This window comes from Rhipicephalus microplus, chromosome 1, assembly GCF_043290135.1.
Source record: "Rhipicephalus microplus isolate Deutch F79 chromosome 1, USDA_Rmic, whole genome shotgun sequence".
NCBI classification, from domain to species: domain Eukaryota; kingdom Metazoa; phylum Arthropoda; class Arachnida; order Ixodida; family Ixodidae; genus Rhipicephalus; species Rhipicephalus microplus.
The window spans coordinates 222204810-222224278 of record NC_134700.1 but is presented as its reverse complement, the minus strand read 5'-3'; the positions used below and the strand labels follow the sequence as shown (position 1 = coordinate 222224278).

At 42.4% G+C, this 19469-nt stretch overlaps 2 protein-coding genes across 3 annotated transcripts in view; one reads left to right on the top strand and one right to left on the bottom strand.

The window, feature by feature from the left end:
* Nucleotides 1-814, top strand: part of LOC119160166 (uncharacterized) — a 42311-nt gene extending 41497 nt beyond the window's left edge. The window contains exon 3 of the mRNA XM_037412872.2: nucleotides 634-814. Within this exon, the coding sequence (XP_037268769.2) occupies nucleotides 634-784 (151 nt within the window). The 3' untranslated portion in view covers nucleotides 785-814. The remainder of the gene's footprint in view (nucleotides 1-633) is intronic.
* A 3100-nt stretch (nucleotides 815-3914) lies between these two features.
* On the bottom strand, nucleotides 3915-17015 carry ORMDL (sphingolipid biosynthesis regulator orosomucoid 1-like). 2 transcript variants are annotated; one of them, XM_075891429.1, is made up of 4 exons: nucleotides 16579-17015; nucleotides 12476-12653; nucleotides 9625-9776; nucleotides 3915-6834 (listed from the first exon to the last, which is right to left on the bottom strand). In XM_075891429.1, exons 2-4 carry the CDS (start codon nucleotides 12641-12643, stop codon nucleotides 6699-6701), a joined length of 456 nt encoding a protein of 151 aa, XP_075747544.1. In that variant the 5' UTR covers nucleotides 12644-12653; nucleotides 16579-17015; the 3' UTR covers nucleotides 3915-6698. The 2 variants fall into 2 exon arrangements, with proteins under 2 accessions (XP_075747544.1, XP_037268333.2); XM_037412436.2 differs by having other exon boundaries at nucleotides 12476-12657; nucleotides 16579-17014.
* Nucleotides 17016-19469: the final 2454 nt, after the last annotated feature.

Here is a 19469-nt window from a genome sequence, read left to right as displayed (position 1 = left end):
AAGCCAACGTGCATGCAGGCAGACACAAAACGTTGCGATTAAAGTTCAAAGGTGCATTTTAGCGACATACTGCGTGCCCACAGTGAATTCGATGATAATTTTCTGTGAAGGGGGTTGAAGCACGGATGCTCCCTCCTCCTTAGTAATGACCCCTCTAGCACTTGAAATCATTACGCGCGTTCCTCTTGGAGCACTGTATGCCGAACCTCTCAAGTTTCTATTGCCCATAAATTATCTCAATTACTGGAGGTATATCCCTTAATTGCAAATACAGCATGTTAAAATATTTTTGCAGAAGTTTTACACAGAACTACGGAGACTGTTTACCTCAATATCCTTATCATGAACTTCTCATCTATCTGTTTTGTCTATGTTGTTCTTCAAAGAAAAAGCTTTTGAAAGTTCCTCTTTTTTGTTTATGAAAGGATGCTTCTTGCATGCAGATTAGCCATGTGCAATATATTGAGTGTTAATATTTTTTGTTGCTGTTGCTTACACTGGCATACCTGTAGGGTGGCCAGGACACCTTCAAGCATACTGACCAGCTCTTTCCCTCGGTCTCCCGCAACATTAATGTTGTAAATAAATCAATATATCAAATCAAACCACGAGCATTGTTTTTTGATCTTACAGGCTGATGCAAGTGCTGGAGAGTGAGAAGAAAACGCTCGAACAAAAGCTGACTGCCCTAAACTTGGCCGAGAAATCAACTAGGCGTCAACAGCGCAGCAATCCTGAAGATCAATTTTCACAGCTCTCCAAAACAAACGGGACAAATCAATAAACTGGGAGAGAGCCCATTTTTTACCCTTTACATCGACTGCAATCTAAAAGTAAAAGTTGCCAGCATTCAAGAACATATAAAGGGTTCGTGTTAATCAAAACTATAGGTCCCTAGGATGTGTGCACAAAGGCCAAATGTTACGAGAAATTTTTCATACGTAACCTTTCATAAATCGAATTTCTTCCTTTCTTCCTGTGCTCCGAACCAATGCAACTATCAGCCGCAGGTGACTACAAATACCGGCATATACAAATTTGCAATAGAAATTTAGCATATTCAACTGCAGCTCTGGAATATGGTTAGTATTTTGTATTTTTGTCAATAAGCGACTATAATTTGTTACATATAAAAAAACCAAAGAAACCCTAAAGCATTACCAAATTGTGAACCTTCAATAGAAAGAGTGATTCAATACACTATTTGTATTATAATCAGCCATATATGTTGTTGTTGATGATGATGATGATATGTCGGAATAGCATAGCGCCAAAGCAAGATAAAAGCTGGTCAATAACGAGGACAGACTGGATTCCAAGGGAAGGCAACCGGGTGAAGGAGAGACAAGAAGGTGAGGTGGGCATATGAGGTAAGGAAGTTTGCGGGTATAAAGCAGCAGCAGCGAGCACGGGACCGAATTGACTGGCAGAACATGGGAGACGCCCTTGTCCTGTAGTGGGCATAGTCAGGCTGATGATGATGGTGCTGATATGTCGGAGTAAGCATTCATTTACTAATTAAACATGCTGGCAAACATGCACAGTCAAGAATCGTCAGATTTCACTCGACTAAGAACACTTGCTATTGCAATGCTAGCGTAATGAAGAGTGCTAGCTGAGAAGAGCAACTAGCTGATGTTGCGTTTTGCTTGGATGAGGTTATATGTAAATATAGGTTGTGGGAGAAGACCACGCACATGAAGTCACCCGCTACTTTGGCTTGGCATGCTTTTGATCCTCGATTAACAACAAGATAAGGTGCACAGGCAGCCTATGTGCGCCAACCACACGAAGAGCCAGTACGGCTGCCACGGCTGGGATAACTTGATAAGAAGTTAGCTCATGGGCCCTAACAATATGCGAGAGTTAAATGGATCTCGTAGAAATTAAGACTTCGTTAGGCTATAGAAATAAAAAAAGATAAAAACACGGGGTCAAGACTAAATTACCTAAAAAGCTTTTCAAATCACTGTGACCAGCGCCGAGTGCACAAGCAGCTAGAACGTCTGTAATGCTGCTAACTTTCATTATGAAATGCAAGCTTTAGTTATGACTGAATACAGTCCCACACGCAATATCATGCTCATACAAGCACGAGTAAACTGTGCATATGCAGTTGGAAGAGCAGCTTGACCTGTCACTGGTGAATAGGTCTCGGCATGCGCTCCTAGCTAAACGCAACTACGCTTCACTTCCTCTACCTTCTGCACTAGACAGCAGCTGTCAAGAGCGATTGTCACATGTTCAGCTGACAACAAAGACATCTGTACGACCAGTGAGAACACACAAAAGCAATAAAGCTATAGCATACCAAAGAGACCCTTGAACAGAATAAACGAATTCATCTGCAAAAATGGCTTGGAGAAATGAGAGGTATCCCAGCAAAACACTAGTGGTGGCATAATTAAACAAAAAGCACTCCAAAACGACTGCACTGCCTGTGCAGTTATCCTATTCTTCAAGCAGAGAAGTTATGTCAATCAGTCTCATCCTGCAGAGCACAAGGTCACAAGTTCGATTCTCAGCCGCTGCAGTGACATTTCGATGAGGTCAAAATGCTTGTGTGCCGAGATGCAAGTGCCTCTTCAGATCCCCGAGAGCAAAATTAATTTGGGAAGCCTTTTCTACAGTTTCCCACATAACCCAATCTGTACAGGTAAATAATGTGAGCCCGCTATAACCGAATCGTACATGAATGAATGTATTGCCAAGAGCAGCAAATGAAAGGAGACACACCCTCACTCACAACAGAGGACATTTACATTGTAGCACTGCATTGAAAGGAGTTTCCACTGTTTATGGTAAACCTTATTATTCCTTATTCTCTTTTGAAGCGACGTTGCTATGGCAATTACATGGCATTGAAGAGATTCTTTATGGTAGGTAATGGTTAGAGCGAATTAAGTATGAACAATAATGAACGCCATAGGTCACACATGGCTCTTTTTCACTAAGATGAACCAAAATTTCATCACTTCTGGACAATGAACCAGGTTTATTGAAGCAGCTGTAACTTGCCCTGCCCACGAAAAACAGCCATTCCAGATATAGCTGCTAACTCATAATGCAGTACTGTGGCGCTTCATCTAAATCAGCAAAGAGAACTTCTCCACACAGTCACTCTGTCAAATGGCACTCTTCATAGAGTAATTTGGTAGCACACAACTACAAGACTTATTTAGTTGTGTTATGCATATAGCTAGCAGAATTCAAATTAAATTCTAAATAAGATTTACATTTAACTTTTGTATGAAAACCTCCAGCTTAAATCAAACAGCCAGATGAGGATATATTCTGTAGCTCAAGGATGCAAGAAATAAATACATCAAATAATGTGTATCCATACTACTCATCCAAACTGCTCAACCTGGATTTACACCAATTACAGATGCATATAGAAGAAAGCATTAAAAAATGAACACACTTAATCTTACATGGCAGAAGAAAGTTTTGATTAAAAAATGAGAAAGTATAGACTGCCCAGCTACGGGCCTTTGAGTAACACAACCAGTTTGCAACAGCGAACAGTTTAAGGAATTAGAATGCAAATGTTCATGATTCAATTGTTTGCTATATGTGAACACCCTACGAAATGTAATAATTATGCCCCAATTTAGGAAGAATTGAGAAACTGGCACACGATGGGAGAACATCTTGAAGCAAAACCCACCAGTACTTGAGAAAATTCAGCCACGTGGTGACTTTGACATGCCTCAATAAAGAAAAACCAACAGTATATGCTTCTCATAACACACAAAAAAATTAAGTATACTGCTCTCATGATCGGTGACAAAACCAGTTTCCCTACTTATAATCACTTTGTCAACTAACACCCATCAACCTCATACTTCCAGTATCCCACCTTAATCCAGCACGAAGCGACAGATGAAAACAGCCACACCAAACCTGAAACATGGATTGTAAAGGAACATTACAATGTCGAATTTATTTGCACTGTTCACAATACAGATGAGCAAACACTGTTTGGCAAGACATTTGTGCACAAACTGTGCATGGCATAATGCACATAACAGGTAGGAAAGACTGAAATGCTTGCACTGGATATGACAAAGTGGTTTTAGATGATGTGTGCTCTCAGATAACTCAATGGGGCGACTTAATTTGGACACATGCAACTGATTTGTGCTAGTTTTGCCTCATCCACCAGCTGCACATTTGCCTGTGGTGCTTGAACTTTCAATTTATAAAGGAATATAGCCCTGCTTCACATAGCAGACGAAGTGCAATGGCTTGGTCATTGCATCAATAGCTATCTTTTAAACTAAAGAAAAAAAAGATATAGAAGAACTTAGCGACAGCACAAGTGACAAAAAAGGGGGGAAGGGGAGAGGATAACTCGAGTTTCATTTTCGTCAACTCGCTGCTTAGGGCCCTTTCAAGATGCACCTGAACAGTACAGAGGAGAATACCATTACAAATTATTATCAGACAGCTTCGGAGATATATAGATAGTTTAATGTATGTAATTCACACTAAAATATAGTGTCTTCAGCACCATGACTGCCACTTCAGAATACATCCCCAACTGGTACACTTCTTAAAAGAGCACAGACACCAAATTTTAGAATCGAGATGTGCCCTTCATTCGATCGCTCGGTATGCGTAGGTTTTTTTGGCCAAATTCAAACCGCGTACGCCACGTGGAAGTTATTATATTTCGACGGCAAACAGCGTACGAGAGCTCAATGGAAAATAGAATGCCCTGCGACATCGACACTAGTTCTACGTGTTCAGTGCGATACATTCTGCACATACCATGCTGAGTGACAGTGCGCTAGTTGTGATGCATCTACGATCCCAGTGTTCTTATCGTGGCACCGAAGCCTGGAAACGCACTCACTCTTGATGTCTAATCTTTGTCACACTGCTTTGAATGATTTCGTGACATTACAAGACGCAAGCACCTATAAAAGAACAGCGAAAGAAAAGAGATTTAACGTGTGCTTGTCAGTCATCATGTTGAGGAACCATTGAGAGTTGCAGTTGTCGGGTTGGAAGCGCGGAAAAAGCGCGACGGTGTCTTTTCATTACACGTCTGTTACAGCCAACACGACCACAAGCTATAAAAGTAGAGTAGTGTATAGACGGATATCATCACTAACAAGTAACATGCAGGTATCGCCAGTAGTGAATTTTAGTTCGTCCATATATTTTTTTGTGTCCATGTAATACCGGATAAGTGCCACCGTAACCGTGAGAAGCCAGATAGGGGGGGCCATCTGGCGGCGCAAAAAACTTTGCAATAGAGAGCGTATTCTATTTCTCTGCTGGTGCGTTGCATGCTGTGAATGCTGTGGACACCAAAGTCCCCGAATATAGCTAATTGAGACACACTAGCGAGCATGGCAGAAACATGCCTCCTCGAGCGCCTCCTCATTGCTGCTTGGAACGGTGTCTATCTCAGAATCACTGTCCTGCAAAGGATCGATCGAAGCGAAAGTTATTCGCAATCTTGCGGATTGCGGCAATTCCAAGCTTCAGACTGTCGCATTCAACCTTAGTCAACACTTTGTACGGCAATGACGGCACTGCAGGTGACAAGGCATGACTGAATGTGTGCGCCTAGCAGACTAAATGCTTGCGAAGCAGCTGAGCCTCACGTAACTCTCTTCTGTGGAGAAGTGGTCAGCTGTGGAGTGATCTGGAGGTGACCGCGAGGAAGCGCACCCAACATTGAAAATGATGGGCTCGCCGACTGTTTTGAATCGTGCTAGATGCCAGTGATATAAATCAATAAAAGTGATAGTTAATCAACTCTTTGTTGCATTTTAGTTCACAAATCGCTACTGGGGAGTCGATAGCTACTCGTTGACGCAAAAAATCTTGACATGAGTAAACGTGATGTGAGTGCTCCTTTAGATCTCATTATTATTGAGGCTTAGACATATCTGGCACAAGGCAATGGGTAAGGCCATGTTTATCAACAAAGTCTTTATCCCGTATTTTTTGTATGTTAAACAATACTTCGAACGAATGACGCAAACTGTAACGTCACGCAGAGGTGCTTGTGCTTAATGTACGTAAAGTGGAAAATGTTAATCTAAAGCTGTATACAGGCATCACTGAGTTGCACACTGGCCTGCACTAAGAGCAAATAGTACAAGCTGTGTCTGAGTCACGGTATAAGTACAATCATGGTCTGAGTACATCCTTTCGCTGCCTAGTGTCATCCATAAAAAGAAAAGCTCTCACTACAAACTGTGTGATGACAGAGTTTATTAAATAAGGAAGGCACTTCGTATCACATATACTAGAGCACTCCTATTATACAAAGGAGTTATGCTTTGTCAATTACATCGGTAATTGATTCTGTCATGCACCAAAACAACTGCACAAAAACAGTGCTAAAACATCATTGACAAGAGCGAGCAAATTTCGCTATTGCAAAAAAATAGCAACTGCTCCCTATCTAAAAATAATGATTATCTATGAATATGACTTATTTTGTTTCATTACAAAACAGTAACGACAACATCCTAAGCATAATATGAACATAATTGCATTGATTCTGTGGCAGCTTTAGTCACAGCTATGGCTTTCTATTACAGAAGTAGTAAGCAGGACAAGGCTGCCTTGGTAATGTTAACAATAAAGAAGAAAGACAAAACGTCGAAGCAAGATGTTGGACATGTCTTCACGACTGAAACATGACCTAATCTCTGCTCTCTGGTTGGGTTTCAATACTTGTTGATCCCAAACAGTCGAACCTTGTGGAACTGGGGCAACTTGGGAATTAGCACAAACATCAGGGAACAAAAGTTGATGGCAAAGTGGACGGAGTCATACTTGGTGTAGAAGCTTGTAAGGAAGAATCTGAAATGCACACAAAGGAATATGCAGTGCAACAGACTTGGGATGTGTACCTGCCAACCTAATCACATCAAAATGCGTAAAAATGCTAAGACACCATACTAAATAGAGGGAGCGGGGAGGACGAGAAACAACAAGCAGATTTATGCGCATTTCTACACTCTTTTCTTACCTGCCGAGTAATATAGTCACTAAATTTGTACTAATACACGTTATGGCAAGTATATAGTCCTCTAAAACCACAGCTTTGAAGGACTTGGCACACTTTTCTTCGCTTCTTGTGGTACAGATAGGATTAAGTATGCCGTAGTGTATGCCGTGAGCAAACACCCTTCATTGGATGTGTAAGCACTATTGAAAGAGTACTGATACAACGAATTTTTGCACCGCGTTTTTTCTGTCACCTTAAGCAGCTAATGACCCACTTACCAAAGCTAGAAATGCTGTTTCCTTGAACACGAAATGGTCAATTATGTGAAGATATTTCTACAGTACCCAGATGCACTTTCGATTTCGGAGAGCATTTAAGAAGGCGAAATCAAGGAAGTATCCTTAATAGCACAATTGTGAACACGACCATACAACAGTGCCGCAGAGAGTAAACAGAAATTTTCGTCCTAGAAACTTCATTTCTTGTAGGTGATACAAATCTTGATAGGTAAAACCACAGAAAGAGCCCGAGTTGATGAAATGTTTGTAAATGCAGGAGAATTTTCAACTACAATACTGGGTGCAGGAGTTCATGTTTTTAAAGGGCCATGCAACACTTTTTAAGTAATCATTGAATGATGAATCAGCGTCCACTGCCCCCTGAATGCAAAATATCAGACTGCAGCCCAGAGCACAAGCGAGGACTATAGCAGCCAACATAAACTAATAACATAAGTAGTTGTTGACTGCTTACGTTAAATCCAGGTTGATATAGGTGCTGTAAGGCGCTCCTATTTCTGCACAGTTGTGCTGCATGCACTTAATTAAAACTAAATTCACACACATTCTAGCTTTTATTTGCTCGGGATATCCTCGTAGTGATGTATGTAGGCACACAAATATATATTCCACAATTTATATTGCCTGCCAAATTTCATACCAGTCCCATGTTAACGACAAGTTACTGACATACAAAGCACACAAGCAAAAGAAAGAAAGCTTGCAAAAGCAAGAACATTAAGCAACACTGTTTCTCATATTGTAATAACTTTTTTGGCGGCTTCACTGTAGCCAATTTCACTTAATACAAGAAACTTTTCTGAATAGGTCTGCTTCACGCAAAATATTTATCTGGGAGCCTTGTCAGAAACCTTCCATGCGTATGGCTGGAGAGCAAACAAAATTTTTCATCAAACAGAATTCCTCTTTCGTAATAAAACACAAGGCATGATTAGTGATACAATAGAACGAGCTTGAGTTTCTGACAGTTATGTAAATTCAGAAGAACAAGTAAGTCCAATAGTGGCTGCAAGAATTCATGTTTAAAGGGGCCCTGCATGAGTTTTTCAAGCCATCATTAAACGACCTCACTGTAAGAGTTTATTGCCTTGTGAATCGATTGATAAAAATGTTTTTTGAAGCGCATGTAAGAGCAAAGTTACAGTGATTAATCACATGCCTCAAGAGCTTTTTCTCTTCTTTTGTCCAGACGAGTGTGCTGGAAGCTACAGAGAAGGCGATGACCAAGGGTCAAGAAGGAACATCAGTGCTTTACGACTTTGACCATGCTCTGAAAATGATCAAATCAGTCAATGGCCATATCCTTCCAACTGCTGACTTTATTCAGCCCGTAGATGATGTAATTCACCAAGAGCGAGCCTTTTCTAGCTGTCTTTAAAACATAATTGTGAATTCTCTGTCGTGTTCACTGCCATAATATTTGGCTGACATGTTCCCAAGAGCAGACTACCAATAGGCAAAAGCTACCGAACCGCTTACCGTGACAGTGTTTTAATTATTATACCGTAAGAGCCAGAGTCGTTACAGAAGACCCACAGCGTTCGTCAGATGTGGAGCTTTCGCCCCAGCTCTTGTGAGCTGTTTACATGCTGCAAGGCTATGCAGTAACAGAGGTAACTGGCCATGCAGAAACCGGTGTAACTGGTGACAATGGGGGGAACCAGGTTACTATTGAAAGGGACAGGTTAGGGCGATTACCATCATACTTTCGCTAACAGGTTCAACAAGGGGCTTATACGAGTCTGTTGGGGCCAGATGCTATTATAAGTAAAATGAGTGAATGGTTATTTCTGCTCATGGTGCAACGTTACTTGTTCTGTATTTGTACACACAAGTAGAGCAACTGTGGAGAAAGTTTGTGGTGCTTTTCTTCTTGAGAATGGGGAGGCTGGACAAAAAGCAGCGCATCCTGAAGCCAGCATTTCAAATACTAATTGTCAAGTTTACTGTTGCAGTCATTGGTACCTTGTAGCAATATTTTTATCGTACAAATGTACAAATATCAGAGATACGGGAAGTGTAAAATGTTTAGTTTGGGAGGCACGTCTCAAGTCTGAACTTCAACCATACACTCCAGCTTTGATATAATGAACAGGGATATAACAACTTATTGGTTATAACGAAGTAAATGAAAAATAGTTTTACAGTAGATACTGTGTTAAGAATAACCTCAATCTCAGGATATCATGAACTTGTTTTTGTGTAAGGTGCAACTTCGTTATGATTGAGTGTACTATGGTGCTTTCTAAGATATCTGAACACTAAATAGTTGGTTATGCACCATAAATTGAGCAGTGGAGCCAAATAAGCCGTCAGAACTGGTAGCCATAAACATGAACTTACAGAAAAACAGGAACCACAGTGAGGAACTTCCTTGTGGCTGTAAACTGCATTTCATCGTCAATCTGCTCCCACTGCGTCAAGTACCGTGACTTGCCCTGGTCTGCTGACTCCCAGGGAACGCCTTTAAGCGTATGAAGGAAGAAGAACATTGCCTGCAAAAATCGGCAATACAATTGCACTATTGTAAAAACTCGCTTCCCAGCTGCACTTTGTCTTCTCCACCTTCACTCAAACATCTCCCAGATGGGTGTTTCAAGATTTAAGCAATACAGCCTGATCACTGTCAAACTAACAGTATCACTGCTTCACAAGAATGTAGAGTAAATGATTAAGAAAAGAAAACTCACTTACATATTTCTCGCTTATATTCACTACAAATTGATTACGTGCACTGCCAGGTTTTTGGTTTTTTATACTACAGAGGTTCTTAAAAATTATCAGCACAATCTATTTTCACTACATCTGTGCAATATCTTTCTAATGTATAGGAGGGTTGCAAGTGACATCATCTGCTTGGTGCGCTAGCAGAGTCAAACGCCATCTCAGTGGTCAGTGGTGGCACGCTTTATCGGTTCAGTCGAAACGGCGGGCAGCGACGAGAGAGGCTGCATGCGTGACAGTGTGCACGACGCTGTGGTATGTACGAGAAGAATGCGCCTGAGTGCCTATGCGAAAACCATGAAGATGGACGAGCTTTAGTTCGAACACTGGTGCAGTCTGGGGGGCCCCACATTTGTGCAATCATTCTACACAGACAGCGCAGTACCAAAAATGAGCACTGTTCGACCATATGGTAATATTCAATATACTAAAGGTTACGTGTATTTTTTAACACTTCAAGCTTCCATTGTGCTATGATCTTCCACATTATTTGTTTGCGTTTGTGTAATTTTATACAGACTAGCCAAGTGAAGCCTGACTCTTCTTTTTTTTTGGGGGGGGGGGGGAATCATTTTAGGGTTTAGGTTCGTCTGTTGTCTGGCCCAGCACATGCAAGGTACCCACTATACACTGACCATATGCCCATCACGGCACAGCACATACAAGATACCCACCATAGACCCACCGTAACTTTCATGAAAGAGGAAAGCACCCACTGTGCCACTATGCCACTTGTCATTCTGGTGATAAGCGAGGTACCTGCTACATATTTGTAAGGCAATATGTGCACTTTCTTTGTGCTGTGGCTGAAGACGATGAAGAATAGGCATGTTCCGGACCACAAGTTCTATTTCTGCCACGGATGAAAACGAACGTGAACGTGCTCTCACCCGCGAAAGGCAAGTCCGACGAAGAAAACAATCTGACCTGGAGGTGGGAGTTCAGGAAGTAGCGGCAAAGCAGCAACAAGCTGCTGCTTCGGAGGCGAGAGCGGGGAATACGGCGGCTCAACTTCCATGCAGACAGCAAGCTACCCCAGAGGCGAGAGCTCGGAAAGCAGCGATTAACTGCTCCCGTTCATGAACTTCAGGTGTTAAACGCACAGGACCAAGGCAGTACGAAATCAAAGGTCAAGTGGTCAACGTCCTGATAGACGATCTGAAAATGGTGCAATGCCTTCCTAGAAACACACCTGACGACACAGCCATTGATGTGCACATAAAGCGAAAGCTGACAAGCAAGCCCCCACACAAGCGTGGCCTAGTCAAGAAATGAAACATTCACACGTGGTTGAAGTGCCTAAAAGACTAGCCTCCCTACAAATACCTGAATATAAAGAAAACGAGCACAGACCTCGTCTTTGCAACTTCAGGCTAGATCCCATCAAAGAACAATTGGCTCTACGTTTCATGGAACACAAATAAGTAATAATGAAGGCAAAGTGGAATGCGGAACTGAACACAACATACGAGTTATGATTAATAAAACATTGTATATATTAGACACACGCACTGTCACTCACTCATTTACATGCGCGAGTGGACGAGTGACATAACTACCTAGCACTTCGGCCCTTTGTCATGATTCCCTTCGTGGAGATGTGTGGGTTTCTTTTCATCTTGAACCCGACATCTTAATACTAATTTCTAGTGGAAAATCATTCTAACAGATGTTCTTCACTGTGTAACGGTACTACAGTAAAAAAGAACAAAAATATTAAGTTAACTTGTATTACAGGATTGTTCTTGAAATGACAAAAAGATTGCTTTTACTGTAAGAGTCACAAGAAATTGCAATCCAGCAAACTTCTAGAACATTTACAGCTCCAAAATCGCCCCAGTACAATAAGTCGCACCAAAATTGGCATCCCCCTGGCTTGTCAGTGAGCAGTAGAAGGTCAAGTGTCCCGGCTTATGTCTTCGGGTTTTTGTTGTCAGTGAGGTTTAGATGTGAAATACAAAATTGAGGGTATGGGCATTATTGTTTTTCAGTAATAATCAAGGTCATTCTGCCAAACAAATAAATGTCGCAATATTTTGAACTAGCCCGATTACGAAACAGCAAAGCTGGCGACGCCGAGTAATTTTGCCAATGAGCTATCTCTAGTGCGAACAACAAACCAGTCACCGAGATACGATGCATATAATCTTGTTTACCCTTACAAGTACATGTTTTAGGGTGACAAACATTTTGTTGAGCATGACAACCACTTTATTAGTGGAGTCAATCAGCTGCCGCACATCGATCATGCGAGCAGACATCTCCTGCATCCTTAAATTATACCCAACTACAGAAATCATCTCGAGACTGAACCAATTTATCCGCCTTTCAGGTTTTCCATGTAAATTCCTTCATCCCCAAAAGTATGATGATGCCGTGACAATGATAATCATTTTCTTAAAACAGAAGCCAGCCAATATCATTACAACATGAGATGAAGAGAGGGATAAGGAGTGAGCGGACGACTTACCACATTGTGTGCAAGATTCGTTAGGCTCCAGGCCCAGGCAACGCTTAGGAAAGGAAAGCTGAGTATCAGCAAATGCAGCAAGAGAATGCCCAGGCAGTAGGTAAGCCAGATGCCACGACTGTTCAGCCAGGAGCCATTGGGGTTGATTGCAGCACTGCCGTCTAGCATGGTCAACTAACTGTCTGCGTGAACAATGAAATGGGAACGAACGCTCATCAGGAAAGCAGATGACAGAAAATGCCACACTCATCATTTTCATGAAGTGACTGAACTTGTGCCACATTGTTTTTGAGAAACATAAACACTAGACTAAAGTTACTGCACACAACTTTACGGGTACATTAAATTCCATTTCGGCTAACTCCCAGTGCACATATTTTTATCACCTTGAGAACTGAAATTAAGAAATCTGAAATATGAGCTTTATGTACTGATGCAACTTCATTCTTAAGGCTAGTTCACACCTGTGAGTGGCACCATCCACATACCAAATTAGATGCAAAAGGCTGCTTCGATCGAAAAGAGACTGCTTTGGCTTAGTCACTTACAGTTCTATTTTTCAGTTGCGTGATCGCAGTTCCAAGAATATGAACCAATCATATGCACTGAAACAGGACGCCAATTTATTTATTTCATGAGGTATGGCAGTAGGATAACACATGAATTAAGCATGGTGACGGGCATAGGTCACAAGCAGACATGAACACTGGCCCCACCAGTCGCAGTTATTAACGCAGCCAGTGAAAATTCCAGGCATGAATGAGCCTTTAAGAAACTGCTAAAACTTCACTGACCTTTTAGTGCTGGTTCTGTTATTTCTGAAATAACACACAGAGTTTAGCACTTTGGATGCATGTGCCTTCTGAGAGCATTGGTTCAAAGATGGTTACCGAAACAAGTAAACTTGTCCTAACCTCTACACATTTCGAGCTCCATCCTACTCATAAGCACAACATGCCTCACGCACGCTGAGATTATCCTGCTCGAAGCACAGTATCACAAAAGACGTCTGAGCATTGCCCTATAATTTTCCTCATGAAGTGACACTGAATGGCTACTAAGTGACCCAAAGGTCACCATTGGTAATAACAACAATAATTGTTGCAATTTAACATCCTAAAACCACCATATGATTATGAGAGACGCCGTAGTGGAAAGCTCCGAAAATTTCAACCACCTGGGGTACTTTAACCACCGTGGCGGGTCACCATTCATTGGTCTTACCTGCCCCAGACAATGAACAAACTGCCTTGCCTCTCAGATTTCTAACTCTCGCTTGTTAAATCGGAGCAGCAGGAATGTTATCCTGCAGAGCCTTGTCAAGGCTTCGTTCAAAAAATGGTACAAGCTACCATCAAGTGCGTACATTGACATCAATAAAAAGTGCTTACAATGTTATCGATCAGATATACTAACTTCCTGTTCCTACAATGGCAATGAACTTACATGGGGGGAAAATAAGTGAATGGAGCTGAAATGTAGATAAATGAACCAATGGGACAGGGCGCTATATCTCCACTAAAGGCAATGAACCTCCTGTAATTATCTATGTACACATACACAGCAGCAAATGCTGAGACGGTCGATGCCCTGGACCTATAAAGTTCCTCTTTTTTCAGTAAGCCAATGCAGCAACTAAAAAAACACAAAAAAGTTGCCATTACATCTGGCATGCGCAGCAGCATAGCAATGACAATGACACTGAAACCATACAGTGACGCCAGCGCTAGTCAAGCCGGTCTGCATTCACAAAGATGACAAGTGCCAACTCGTCTGTATGTAGTAATGTCATCGCCACAGCACTGCTGTTTGTTGGGTTGGCGGACTGTATGCACCTGCCTTTTTGTCACATGACCGTCCAAAAAAAAATATTTTTAGCAAACTGTCTGCTTATGCTTTCACATTTGCGTGTGTGCTTCAACTTCCTTGCCTAATGCTGACGAGGACAATACTGAAAAGAGGAAGACAATGCTGCCCCTAGGCTGGAGAAGCAACAAACCTTCAGTAATGCCCTTCAGCTATTTCTAAGCTGTAATTTTGCGACCCAGCATTTTCGGCATCTACTCCAAATAACTTAAGTGAGGAGGTGCTTACCAAGCAATAGGAGAAATAGCCAAAGAACGTCAAAGTGGTAACACAACACTACAACCACTCTAGCCAAAGAAAGATGTGAATAAGGGTGTCAATGACGTAAGCATAAGTGATGATGATTTGGCTTGACTGAAGACAGTACTTATATGCATACTTCTGCACTAATGCAGAGTAAAATTTACCATGAAAATTCTCCATAATAAGACCTCCCAACATATAATAACGCAACTAGTACTGATGGTATAGACCTGTAAGGCACATTCCAGCATCATAACTTTTGCACCGTGCCAAATGGAAACATAAAAGGTAACGAGTTGTTTCCAATCTCTAACAAATTACTGACTGCATTTTTATTAATAAAATATAGAGAAAAAGAAGAGTGAAACGACAATGTATTACAGCATTATTAAGTAAAGTCACATTGCCACACAATGCTAGCCGATATTGTGCGAGCACATATATGGCTGCAAGTCATTACCTGCATAAATGCGTAGCCAAATTGCAGTGTGAACATGCAAGATGTTCGCAGCACAAAGCATAAAGGAATAATAAAAGATGCGGAACAAAATCACTGAACCCACGCAGAATATAAGCGATTTCCCTTGCAGTTCTTTATTCCTTTTTTTGCTGTCTTAGGGCACAGCACATCTAACAATAACAAGCTCTTCTGTCGTTCTACACAATTGATTCATAATTGGCGGTGATCCTGAAGGAACTTGCGGCCGTGAATGTTTGCCAGCATGGGCATGTTCACGAATAGCAATACTTTTAATTAGCCAATTTGTGCTTTGCCTCTCGTAAGCTTCATTTCTACCCTGACATGGTGAATCTCTATGCTCAAGCATACTGCAAATCTACCTTTGGGCAAAGCATTATGATACCCTTGCTGCAAGCCGTGCCCGAAATCCGAGTGCTGACGTACTACGCATGCTGGATATAGACTCTTAAATTTCCTCTAATGGAACGCACAAAGAATGCAGATAAATCATATAAATAATATCAACCTAACAAAAAAAAATATCTAGAAATAAAATGGCAAGTGGCAACAGAATGTTTTCCTTCCCCTAAAATACAGAAAATTTCACACACACACACAACACATGTATGCAGAGCATTATGCTTAGTGCTTTATGTATAATGAAAGAGAAAAAAAAAACATTATCACGAAATAATATCGCACAAATTGCACAAGTGGTACTTAGGTGAATAAACTTGATCGACAGACAGCACGGCAGTGAATGGCTGATAAAAATACCGGTAAATTTTTTATAACGTCAAAAGCCTACCTTATATAGCAGCGCTGATAAGGCTGTTTATACACGTCGCAAATGCTAAAATAAAGCAGATACAGAGCACACTTGATAGCTTCTAGTCAAGTTTTAAACTGCCTTGAGACTGAAAAATGATGTTTCCATGTATGTATATATATATATATATATATATATATATATATATACACACTTCCGGTGCATAGATTTTGCCGAGGAACGCGCCTATGAGTCAAGCCTGGTAGTACGTCCATCTAGTAAATGCGAAGGCAAATACAGTCGCTGTGGCTGTCGACAGCCAGCAGTGAATTCGCGCAGCTCCGCTGAGAAGAGACCCGGCAATAACAAACAGTCAAGCGCGTTCGAATTCTGGAAGCATTTGCGGCCTTCAAAGCACGGGCTATTTACGGCAGTCACTCAAGTTATAGGTGCATCTGATAAAACGAAGTGAAAGCGTCCAAACTTTACCAGCAAAACTGCGGGTTTAGAACACAAAACACAAATGAGAGCTAGTCACGAGCTTGAGACGCCATAGTAGAAGCAGTTTACGAGGGCAGCATCTTTCCTCGTCAGCGTCCCACTTAACCTAAGACCTTGTGCAACCAACAAGTACGACATCGATCCAATATTTGCTCGTCACAATGATAGAATAAGCGATGCTTTTCGCAATAAATAAAGCACACATGTGTTGTGTACCCGCGTGAAGGCCGACCCTTCAAATTACGTAATAAATGTCATACGCACCAGTGCAAAGCGTGAGTCACAGCTATAGTTGTCGCTGGAAGCCTGTCTGATCCCGCGTTGTACACTGGGATGATTACGTTGATACTGTGTTGAGGAATCGGAAATCCTTGCGTCGGAAATACTTCAGATTCCCGTACCTCAGTAGCTCAGCTGCCGACCGATAGAAAGTGGTGCAGAATCGCACGAAGAAAGAGAGCGTTGCCAAAGAGGAAATGCCCTAGCGCATTGAACGGCTTACGCACGCAAGCACTTCGAGACATTAGCGCCTCGAGCGCCTCTTTAGTCCTCTTTGATTGGGCTGTACACCTTTGCACAAGCGCACATACAAGATGCCACAAGGTCTATACCACGTGACCTCCGTTGTTGTAAACCTCACGAGCTGTAACTACTCCGTTCTTCCGACTCAGACGAGCGGTGCACACACGTGACATAAAACCACGCTGGGAGAAAAATAATAATAAAACATGAATGGATGCATTCATATGGCTGTACCCTTTAGAACGGGTGGTGGCTAACGCCATCTAGCCGTAATACTTCGTAAACCAACACTTAGATTTATAGTTTTTTTTAAACAAAAAGTAAAAATTTAGCGTCGTCTTTTAATCAATATTAAAATTCAAGTGTGACCTCTACACTTTTGCACAAAGAAAAAAGTAAAAAAAAGCATGAAGGAAGGACCTTTGTGAAAAGAAGTCTCTAAGGCTCTGTTGTGCTTTGCCAATTTTAGTGCAGATGGCAGCACGCGCACCGCAAGCGCTGCAAATGTTCTTTTATATGGTTGGTCAGACGACACTTTCCACACCTTATGGCCGTTTTGGTCGCTATACGGTAAGTGTAAGACACACTAGCACACTTTACGTGCAAACATCCCACACTCGGCAGCTCCTGGTCATTAACCTTTCAGTTAGTTGCTCACAATCCAACCATGATCCAACTTCACTGGACTACCACTCACGCGCCAGTCACTCCGTCGGTATGATCCACTACATTCACCGCCCCCTGTCCCCTGGAGTTTGAGCCAGGATACGAAGAGGCGTGAATACAGAAATCACGAGAAACATTAATTTTCAACTGGCTTGCATGGGCGGGAAAAAAATGCCGCCCGCATGTTCCCACGTGGGTAACTTGAAATGCGTCGCAGAGTGGCGGGGCTATCGCGTGAATGTTGCGCAATTAAGTATGGCTTGGCAATGCTCAATTGTGATTGATTGATATGCGGAGTTTAACGCCCTTTAACCACTATATGATTACGAGAGACTCCGTAATGGAGGGCTCCGGAAATTTCGACCACCTGGGGTTCTTTAAAGGGACACTAAAGTCAAACAACAATTTACGTTAGAGTGAAAGCTCAATGTATGACAACATCTAAAACGACAATATTATGAACAACAGTGCCCTGCTCCCCGAGAAATTAAGTAAATGCACGGGAACACAAGCGCCGCAGTAGGACCTTTTCAATATGATCCCGGTGACATCAGATGGACCGCCTACAATTAGTCACTAGTAATTGACCTAACTGCACTAAATAAATAACGTTCCGCGTATAAAGAGACGCAATAAAATGCTGCTTGTTCGTTTCTGTTTGATTCATGGAAATAAGAATAGCCGGACGTTACTACGGGGAATGGCGCGAGTGGTTCAGAAATTCAATTTACGTTTGTTTCCAGGGGCAGGTGGTGTCATCAAGTGGGGTGTAGTTGAAACAAAAGCACCTGCAATCTCGAAGCCAATGGCGGGAAATCGATTAATAGCCGTTGTTGCTGCTGTGACTCCCGCTGCTTTAAGTCTGCTACTACTAGCGCATCTCACGTCAGGGCATGACCGCCCTGACGTGAGATGGACCACTCGGTCCGCATCTTGAGGCGGGTAATTTGAAGTCCGCTAACCTGATGCGGAGCGCAAAAACGTGATTTTAGTTTAAAATAGACGCTTCCTTCGCACAAAAGTAACACTACGAGGCTTCTGTACCACCATTTCAGCAATCAACGTCGACTTATTATTTGAAATTAGTGTCCCTTTAACGTGCACCCAAATCTGAGCACACGGGCCTACAGCATTCTCACCTCCATCGAAAATGCAGCCGGGATTCAATCCCGCAACCTGCGGGTCAGCAGCCGAGCACGTTAGCCTCTAGACTACCGGCGAATCCTTGTTATTTCATCTTTATTATTCTTATATATTGAATGAAGAAGAAACGTTGCCTTGCACGAGTAGTGGGATGCCGATGTTGGGGCCTTGCCCCACTACTGGTTGAAGGCACTGTTGCTTCCATCGCACTCGAGTTGAGCAAAGCGTGACGTGAAGCGAAAACCAAGTAAGGACGCCCATGACCGAATTCCGAATGCACGATCCAGTGCCTACATACACAAGATGGCCGGTGAACGGTTGTGCAGCGTGGGCACTCATTTTTACAGACGCTGCCTGCGTCGTCCTTGTGAGATGAGCGAAATGGAGTGGAGCAACCGGTGTCACGAGACGCGAGCATGCGTGGTGGGGATGTGGATGGCACCGCCGACGCTGGATTCGCGACATCGTGCAAACGCGCCGCATTTAAAACACGGTTTCTGCTTTTGGTGTCCAGTTCGGGAATAACTTCAGGCGGAACGTAAACCACTTCAGAATATATATCCCCTTTATAGACACGGTCAACTCAATTATCGCTCGGTGGATTCCATGCTGAACGGTTGTGTCATCCGTGATCTCTGACGCCAGCACAGCTCTCGCCGATCGGCGCGCCGTCCGCGAACTCCTTCAACCAGTTCCCCATCTTCTCTACCTCTCTCTTCTTTCTACACTCTTGTGCGGCAAGTGATGTCTTTTCTTCTTTCTCTTTATACTATTCTCTCTATTCCCTTTTTCCATCCCCTACAAGGAGCTTAGCCGTGTGGCCA

Coding starts and splice junctions, on each gene's coding strand:
- ORMDL (XM_075891429.1), bottom strand. CDS start 12,643: ATGCTAGACGGCAGTGCTGCAATCAACCCCAATGGCTCCTGGCTGAAC. Junction 9,777..12,475: donor CGAATCTTGCACACAATGTG/GTAAGTCGTCCG, acceptor CGATTTTTGCAG/GCAATGTTCTTCTTCCTTCA. Junction 6,835..9,624: donor ACTGTGGTTCCTGTTTTTCT/GTAAGTTCATGT, acceptor TGTGCATTTCAG/ATTCTTCCTTACAAGCTTCT.